The sequence below is a fragment of the Poecilia reticulata genome, linkage group LG13 (assembly GCF_000633615.1).
Source record: "Poecilia reticulata strain Guanapo linkage group LG13, Guppy_female_1.0+MT, whole genome shotgun sequence".
NCBI lineage: Eukaryota > Metazoa > Chordata > Actinopteri > Cyprinodontiformes > Poeciliidae > Poecilia > Poecilia reticulata.
Window position 1 is genome coordinate 2,938,758 of NC_024343.1, and position 9,773 is coordinate 2,948,530.

The following is a 9,773-nucleotide window of genomic DNA, read 5'->3' on the forward strand; positions in this document are numbered from 1 at the left end:
TTGAATTTAAGACAAACTGTGAAAGTCAGATTACAATCAGAATCCGGGAGAACTTTTGTAATATGAAAATCCATGAGAAAAATGATAGAAAATGGTGTAAAGGAATCTTTACAAAGACTGTAATAGTGTCACAAGAGAGTAGAGTTCCATCTTAAAGAACTTATTGATCGCCTGCAGATAAAAGTTTGCCTTTGGTTACTGATATCTGACGATTTGATGAGTAATTTTAAACATGGAAATTTATTTTAAAATAAAACTGATCCATGACTATAATGCCTTTCAAAAGTTTTCATACGCCATCAACTTTTTCACAGTTTATCATGTTAAAACCAAAAATGTATTTTATGTGAAAGACTAAGATCAAATGTGGCCTTCCATGCACAAACTTGTATGTTTTGAAAAACTGAAACGGCACATGACCTTGAACAAACTATCATCACAATGAAACACAGGGTTTTTGAGATACTACTTTTTGGATGGATTTTCTCACCAGGGAAAGAAATGTTATGCTAATTGCATGGCAAACCTGATATTACGCATGTGCTAGTTTGCATTGGAAAGTGTAGGGAAACATTTATACTCTGGATTAATTGATTGATTTATGACACCCACCCACTGACCACCAGGTAGTAGTCAGTGGACAGCTCCGCACCTATCTTCACCCGAGTGTCCAAGACATATGGCAGTAGATCCGATGATACGATGACAAAGTCAATCATCAAACTGCGGCCTAGAGTGTCCTGGTGCCAAGTGCACATATGGACACCCTTATGCCTGAACATGGTGTTTGTGATGGACAATCCGTGACGAGCACAGAAGTCCAACAACAGAACACCACTCGAGGTCCGATCGGGGGGGCTGTTCCTTCCGACCACGCCCCTCCAGGTTTCACTGCCATTGCCCACATGAGCGTTGAAGTTCCTCAGTAGAACAAGGGAGTCCCCAAGAGGGGCACTCTCCAGTACCCCCTCTAAGGACTCCAAGAAGTGTGGGTAATCTGAACTGCGTTCGGTAAACCCCAACGTACAGGCGCCGAGATGGGAGGGCAACAAGTATGCCCACACCTGCCTGGCGCCTCTCACCGTGGGCAACTCCAGAGTGGAAGTATGTCCAGAGTACGTCCAGAGTGGACGTATTTCATTTGCTAACCCACTTTACAAATATTTACTAGTTGTTGTTGACCTTAATCAAAAAATTCTGGTGAAACAGATTGATGTGGCATTGTGAGACATAATGTCAAGACGGTAGAACTTCTCTACAAGAGAATGTCTTTGTCACTTTTATTATAAATATATAAATATTTGTACTTGTATTGAGAAGAAGCAAGTTAGAATTATTAAATGAAGTGCAAATAATAATGGGCAAAAAAAAATGTATGTAAGTGAAGAAAAAATATTCTTACGCTACAAAAGCACAAAGACATATCAAGTAATTTTTTTCTACTTTTAGTGCAAATATCTCAATACGACAAAAAGAAAACTTACAAGTAACCTTTTAGCATGATGTAGGAACTTGTTTTAGGTCAATAATCCCTTAATATTGATGACAATGTACTTGTTCCACTGACAGATTATTTCATTTATAACAAAGCATTTTTGTCATGTTAAAGTGTAAAGTGGAACTAGTACTAAGGAATTATTGACTTAAAACTAGTGCTTTTATGTAAACAACAATTTACATGCAATCTAACATTTTTTCTCTTATGGGTCACAGGATTTACAACATTCACAGGGTTGTAATTAGAACAAAGCAGCTACTGGACTTAAAGGCCGTGCTTTCCATTTCACTCTTGGCCTAAACTCAGCAGAGCCATGTGTTAGGAGGCTGATGTTTGGTGCAGTCGTCTCTGACTTAGTCGACTTCGGAATTGGAAAGACGAATACGAATTTTTGGGGAACCACGAGAGAAGAATCTACATAATTTGAAAATCACATTTTGCCTAGGAGGTGTGGAAATATTTCATGAAACGGAAGGCTGAGTGCGACGCAGTCTGCTCTGCAGCTGAGAAACTGTGTGAAAGTTGGGAAAACAAGGAACGAACAAAAGAGACTGGGATTTACCGCAGTAAGGTTCACATGAGCAAATTCTGTTCTCTATATTTATTATTTTTCTTTTTGTTGCCTCAAATCCTGTTTCTCCCATCTCTCAGGCTGGTATGTTGTAGTCGAAATTAACCTACGTGTAGAGTTTTAGTTTTTTGTTTTATTTTTTCCTTCTCCCATGCAGCAGGTAAATCCATATTTGCTCGTATCTCCTGCGGAGCTGTGTGATAAGGATTAGGGACAAAGTAAGACACGCTGCCTCGGCAGAGATGGAGCTGTGGATAGCATTGATCTGTGAAACTTAACCCTTGTACCCCCAGCTGCTTTCCGTCTTCATTTTCCCCATTGTTCGCTCCTCCCTGCAGCTGTTTACATCCACACTCTCCTCCTCCTTCCGCTCATGCATTTTCCAGAGTAAACACTTTCCTCCCTGACAATCTTCTCCCTCCTTCTTTTTCCCCCACGTCTCTCGCTCCTTCTTGTCTTTGCCTCTTCGACCACTCCTCCTGTTTTGGTCTTTATTCTATCACTGCATATCTCTCTCCTCCTCCTCTCTCTCCTTCTCTCTCTTGCTTTTTTTTTTTTGCCCACCCCTTCCCCATCTCTCTGAAACAGCCCCACCACCCTGTCTGCGAGCTATGTAGGCTACCTCCGTGGAGACCAGCTCTTGTAGCTTTTTTATTCACACTCACCTAACCTCTCCCTCTTTTCTTTCGCAGCATTTTTTTCCCTCCTCCTCTCTATTCACCCCTGATATTCTTTTTTGTTTTGTTTTTATGTTGATGCCTCCCGCAGTCAGTCAGGACTAGACCACTGCATGCTTTCTTTACCTTCTCATTCCTGCTTATTGCGGTCCAACCATCTTAGGATGTGCTACACATCAGCACCAACAGATGCTGGTTTTCAGGTGAAGGGAGGCTTTCCCCTCTACATCATGAATTCACATGCAATGTGCCGTTGCAGATGTGCACTGCCTTTTTAATCGCAACTTTCTGTCTCAGGTTTCATCACAGCTTCACGTTTTACCGCATCTGAGTTACTGTGCCGAGGCATAGGGCAACACTTATAAATGCACAACTAAATCACAAACAATACCACAAAAACAGAGCCATAAGAGTGATTGATGGATTTCTTTATTTCAACAGACTCATGGTCCACATAGACATAAAAAAAGAACAAAGACGGGATACACAACACGGTTATGTTGTGTGTGAATGGATGACTGTTACTCGATTATGCTATAAAATGGCACTATGTGCCTAGAAAATACATAATACTGCCTCTTTAAGTGAAGTATCAATGTGAGGGTGTGCTGAACGAGGACTAACTTTAGTTGTGATGAAAAAGCAGTATGTTTCAAATGCAGCTTTGAAAGAAATAAGTATTTTTTAGTGTTTATTTAGTGCCTTTAAATCGGGCCTCTGTCTCTTTAAGAAACTCCTACTCTTTCTGAAGCTCCACCTTCAGGAAGTCATCACAACATCACTCCTCTATTAACCCCTTAGCAACATTTTTTACCAGCATTTCACTGAGAACTAGCTGGTGTAATGAGCCCAGATTAGGTTTATTTTTGATGAGGGAATAACACTGAAACATGTCTTCTGCGGACTTTACATTATATTGTACCTTTAATAATGCTAACTTCAAATATCATACAAACTCATTATCTTTAAAATCAAAAATATACAAATTTCTTGACCTGGTTAATTATCAAAGACCACAATATTTGCATAAAGTAATAAGCAAGCTCCTTCCAGGAAATAATCAAATCTTCTTCAACCCCTCATTCTTTGCGACACTACTGCTAGCATAGCCTGTTGTTAATGCTAATGTTTGTTAGCATAGACATCAATGATGGCAGATAAATGGTTTTCCTGTAACAATAAGTTGTTTCTCCATCATTAGTACATGAGGTTGATTGACAGCGCTAAGACCCTCTTCTTGGTTCTGATCGGTTGTTTTATTGGTGGAGGAGTTCACCACTAAATAATAATCTTTTCACAGATTATCTGTCTCATAACATACTGTCACAACATGATGACAGTTTCAACAAATATGTAAGAAACATATTCTTTATAACAGTTTCACGCAGCAGCTATAAACATGTTTCCTGTTGTTTTCATTTGCTTTCATGTCCAAAATAAATCAACACATCAAATCAAATATTTCCCCTGTTGCACTCATGAATGCTCACTGATCTGCCTTTTCTTTATTGTTGTTGTGTTTCTACAGCTGGGTCCAGATCGCCTGCCCACGCCTCTCCATCGACTGGGGAACAGCCTTCTCCAAACCCCTGCTGTCTCCATATGAGGTAAACTCCTGCCAGTCACTGTTCCCCCCCAAAATCCCCCAAAAAACCCCCCCACACACACACATGCACAGGCCTTCCTAACAGCGCACAGAGCCTTTTACAGATTGGCATCTTGAGGCTTTTTATCAAAGTACAGGAGACAAGTTACAGTGGCGTGTCTAAAAGGGCAGTGAATTTATGTGGCTCTCAACAAGGGCTGTTGATGCTCGAGATGGAGTGTCACTCTCACTCCATCCTCGCCACACCATGAAGCACGACATGTAAAAACGCTACAAGTAGAGGACTAGCCCCCCCTGCTGGCCCTGGGGATAAACAGTCCCACCCCTCATGCAGCTGTCTTTGTTTATTTTTTTTCGACAAAGAAGAAAAAGAGGAGGAAGAGAAAACAATCGGACTTCGGAGAGAGGGTTAGTTTGCCGCAGCTGGCAAATAAACAAATGAAAACACTTTTTTTTTTTTTTCATTGTTTAGCATCTAACTACCACTTTGTAGCAGGATTTCTCTCATGGATGGGCCACTGATTTCTTTGCGAAATTACTGTAGGGGAAATTGCTCTCTTGAATAGAAATAGCTTCTGTTTAATTCCAACTATGCACCTCGTTGAAGCACTTCCACTTGAGAGCAAAGCCGTCTAGAATGAGAATAGCATTTCCATTAAAAAAAAAAAAAGGATTGTTTTGGGTGGGGTTTTTTCTCTCTCCTTTATAATTGCGCACAAGAAAATGTGAAACTCGCCCCCGTTGTAAATGACCTAAGCGCTAATCTGTTTCCTTAAATTCCCTTGTCATTCTTTCGGCCATCGCTCTCCCCGGCAGCCGTTAGTCTGCACATTGAAATAATTTGTATCTGAACGGTTGTGATGGGACTCAATCAGCCTCGTCTCATAACCATGAGCGTACTGGGTAGACTGACACTGTGGCGTTTAGGATGAAGATGAAGAGGAATGAGACGGGGAGGGTGTAGGGAGCACGGTGAAGGGTGTGTGGTGGTGGGAGGGGGACTACACAGCATTTATTTTCAGTGCTTCTCATGTTATATTTATAGTCAATAAGACACACTTGGCTCTCCTGTCAGAGCAGGGATTAGTGAGGGATGCTAGCTTCCACGGAGAGGAAGATCTCGGTGTGAAGGAGGAGAGCAGCAGCTAATAGGTGGAATAAATGAGAGACTGATGGTGCAGAGGGAGAGGAAAGGTGAAGAAGGAAATGAAGAGAATGCTGATATTTGTTACATTTGTTCTGCTAACAGAATAATCTTTCAAAACTCCTTTTTTTTAAACCCTGCATCTACCTGGTTTATGTCAGGTGGGGCAAATTGATAGAATATATCTAAGATTAGTTTTCTAATCTTAGATATTTGGTCTTGATGTTCTGTGTGTACACACATAGAGTATCCCTAAGCCAAAGTATCAAAACACTGTTCATATACCCTAACACCTGTGTGGTCTTAGCCCGGTAAATGTCAGAGTTGGGCATCAGTCTCGTAATAGAGCAGGAAATTTTATCACATACATTATAGCTAAATGTATGTGATAAACCAATAAGTAGCAGGGTGGGTATTCATTCTATCATTTATCAGTTATTGTGATAAATTTCTTATCATGATAAGAATTTTCATTCATCATTGCCACGATAAATTCTAATCAATGATGTCTTAAACTCCTCAAAACTGTCAGGATTGTTAGTTTTACTGTTTTCTCCTCTGTTCAATCAGTAAATATCAATCAATTTGAAAATATGACTAAATGCAGTTACTGTGCGCAGTTTAGCAACACAAATCTCACTTCATCATGTGACTAGGGTCCCAAAAATGTGTTGTTTTTTTGGTTTTCAAGAACAATATTTGTGTTTTTGAGGATCTGATTTTTGTGCCATCCACTGACAGCCAGACAGTTATTTACAAAAGCAGTAATAAATAGTTCTTATCTTCACTATTATTGTTTTTGCAATAGTAGCAAAAATTATCATAAAACTTTAAGTTTGTATCGCCCACCCTTCTAAACGAGGATGGATTTTTTTTTTTTCATTTTTCTGTGGGATAGAAATTGATGTTGAAAATAAAAAGCACACACGTTCCACATAGTTTTCAACAAACAGATCTAAAAACATATTACTGGTACTTTTAGTGTCATTCTCTCTAGAAATGTTATGCAAATACTGTCGAAAAAAAAAAGAAAACCCTCCATATGTTATATTTATATGCAAAAACATCAGTTAGTTCTTCATAATTTCATAGCCAAAGTTAATAAGAGCCAAGCTGGATTTTCAAAGAGCCACCTGTGGCTCTGGAGCCGCAGGTTGTAGACTCCTGGTATAAACGGACACCATTATTTAATCAAGTAGAACTAATTTTAATCTAGTGAACCACTCACTGACAACTGAATTGTAATTCAGTTAATTGTTTGCATCCCTATATGCAAATCTGGCAAAGACAAACCCAAAAAACCGTAAAGATTTAATCTTTTAAACGTAAAGCTTAATAATGTTCCTTATAGCTGAATATAAGGAAACATTTTTAAATTTGTACTTGTAAAAAAAAAACAACCCAAAACTTCACAATAATAATTTATGTCATTTTGACTCATCACACAAAATGCATACCAAATCCATCCCATTTGCCTTTACGGTAATCTCAATAAAATAATGTGAATGCCTTTTACACAACTCACCGCAATCAATTTGGATGAAGTAACGAGTGGAACATTAAAACGTGTGTTCTACATGTTTATTCATGTGTTCAGCCTCTCAGCTGCTCTTTCCTGCATTCATAATCAATATTCACTGTCACTTCTCGTCCATATGGAGCGGGTCTGCACTTCCAGCGTGTTGTGTTGCAGTCCTGCTCGTGCGATTGTTCCCCTCTAACAGCTGTTATGCCACTCGGCGCAGCTGCATGGAGATAACACGACCGACAACTCTATGTGTTACCCAAGCTTAGTATCACCAGCACCCGTCCTGCCCGGATGCTCAGACTGTAGCGTCTTCTCACTGTTGTGCAAAGTGTGGTTGGAAACGAGAGGCTGAGGACGCTTCTTTGAGGGTTTTATTTTGTTCCTACTTCTCCTCAGGCGGCTGTTGCTCTGCAGGAAGTAGGCTGGGAGGAAGTGTATCCCATGGACTTCTATTCCAATCAGAGCTTGGGGCCGTGGGCGCCCAACCACCCTGAAAACCAGCCGCCTCGGCCCGCTCGGAGACACGCCCAGGTGAGCACGGCTCGGAGATAACAGGAGGGAAAAAAATTAATAAATAAAAAAAAATCAGGATGGTAAAGATGGTTACTGGGTTTAAATTGGATGTCGCCACACTGACACCCAGTGGCCCAGCGGCGGCACAACACTGGCAGGAGAAAACATCCCCTAAAGGTGTGGTTTTAACCTTGACCTTCATGTAGTTCCTAGGTTTTTCTGCTGTTAAAATTCAATTGGAACGCAGCTCTGTTAATCTACCCCACAGTGGCCATAATGCCTAATATTTCCACTAATCTGTCTGAGGTAGGTACTGTCACTGTTCCAAGTGTTAATGCTGTCCCACCGCCTGCCTGCAGAAACAAGGCACCGAGCCAGCCCTTCCCGCCAAGATGTGCGAGCAGAGTCGGGGCGCCCCCTGCGGATGTGACAAGGGAACGACAGCCTCGTGACCGCTGCTGTCTGTGATTCATCTCATGCCTGCCTCTTTTTACAGAGAGAAAGAGGTCAGAGGGGAGGGAGGGAGGGGATGGGGGGGTGGAGCGGACCTGACGAGAAGCAAAGAGAGAAGAGTTTTTATCCTCATTAGCAGGATTAGCAGCAAGATCTAATCCCTAATCACATCCCAGCAGATCAAACAAACTCACATTTTGACTGTATGCTTTTTATTTTTAATGTGAGGGGTTTTGTCTCATAACGGAGGTGTTTATTTGCTTCAAATCTACCTGCATTGCACCCCCCACACCTCCTCCTCACCTTTTCTTCAGCACAGACATTTGTGACAGAGAGAGAGAACCGGGAGCCGACCTTGAGCGGCGCCGTATGGAATAGAAGTCTGTTGACGTGGGCGTCTTCAGTCAAACGCAGCCCGTTTTGTCGGAAAGCGCTGTAATTTGCCTGACATTTCCCGAGCCACTCAGACGTTTTCTCTGTGTCTTTCTTTTCTTTTTTTTTTTTTTTTTAGTGGGGAGGCACTTCTGCGGACGTACAGGTGGAAAAATATCAACGCCGTCTGGCTCGCTTTGCCCACTCCCATTTCCAGAACAATAAATCAGGAATCGGACCCTGTGAAGTCTTTCTGAAACGCAGCGCGCCTGTTTACGAAGCCAAGAGCTGCGAGCTCCTAAATATGAGGATGGAGAGCTAGTCACGACTGCTCTCCATCCTCATTATTTATTGATGTTGGACCCTGTCGATAAATAAATAAAAAAAAAGAAGAAGAGAAAAAAAAAACCAACCCCACTATATTGCTGTTTTCGCTGCAGCAGTAACTGATTGACAGTAGCCGGCTGCGGCCTCAGAGGAAGAAGTTGTGAAACTTCCCTCACATCACTGGCTTCTGTCTCAGGTGTATAGAGTTGTCTTTTGGGGTTTATGCAGCCACAGCTACTAGCAGACTTTTCTTGTCATATTCATCATCTGTTCTCCTCGGCAACAAAAAGTCAGCGTGTTGCAGTTCTCCCGCCAGTTATCAATATTTTTCATGACGCTCACCCCCCCGCTAGTAGCGGATATTTTAAAGCGCTTTGTACTCCCCATCGCAGACTCTGTGATCCTCAGTGGAGGGGTCAAGAATAAATTATTGACCAGCAGAGCTCGCTCTCTCTCTTATTTTTTTTCTCACTTAGCTGATGTTTTATTTATTTTTAGCATATTCTGTCAGGAAAAAGGAGTGAGGGTTTTTTTTTTTTTTTATAAATCCTCTTTCCTTTCCCACATAAAGTGCACTGCTTTTAATCTGAAGTTGATATCAATAAAATATAAACTGATTTCTAAATATAGCTGTAGTGTCTCGAGTGTCATTTAAAGGTCAAGTTTACTTATTTTACTTTTATAAACATTTGGAATTTGTATGACTTCTAGCTGCTTTTAACACCGTTTTCCATGTGGATTTTGTTTATGAGCAAAGGAATTGAAACAAACAGTTTAGAGTTATTAGTTTTTCATTTCTCTCGTCCCTCAGCGATATTAAACAGCAGGAGTGAAAATCTGCCAGAATGTAATTGTTGGACGTATCTGTTCCTCGCGTTGTTTCATCATGTGACACTTATAAATATCAGATTTAATATGTTTTGCACATATTTAGTTATAAATTAGTTATTTCCCTTGAGCTTCTTCACATTTTTTTAATTACAATACATGTCTACAAGAATGTATTGGGGGGACATTGTTGGTAAAATAACAAAAATTAGTACATTTCTTCCAAACACTCATAAATTTTGAGAATAATCTCAGG

The 9,773-nt window shown here is 40.7% G+C and overlaps 1 protein-coding gene across 2 annotated transcripts in view; it reads left to right on the forward strand.

Moving 5' to 3' along the window:
* dph1 (diphthamide biosynthesis 1) overlaps nt 1-9,318 on the forward strand; it is an 84,922-nt gene extending 75,604 nt beyond the window's left edge. Inside the window, exons 10-13 of one of the 2 annotated variants that reach the window (XR_535121.2) lie at nt 4,275-4,353; nt 7,421-7,555; nt 7,897-8,043; nt 8,502-9,318. Coding sequence is in view for 1 of the 2 variants with exons in the window: in XM_008424945.2 (XP_008423167.1) it covers nt 4,275-4,353; nt 7,421-7,555; nt 7,897-7,989 (307 nt within the window). In the remaining variant the exon portion in view is untranslated. Of the gene's footprint in view, nt 1-4,274; nt 4,354-7,420; nt 7,556-7,896 lie in introns of both variants that reach the window. The other variant, XM_008424945.2, reaches the window with a different exon arrangement.
* The last annotated feature ends 455 nt before the right edge of the window (nt 9,319-9,773 follow it).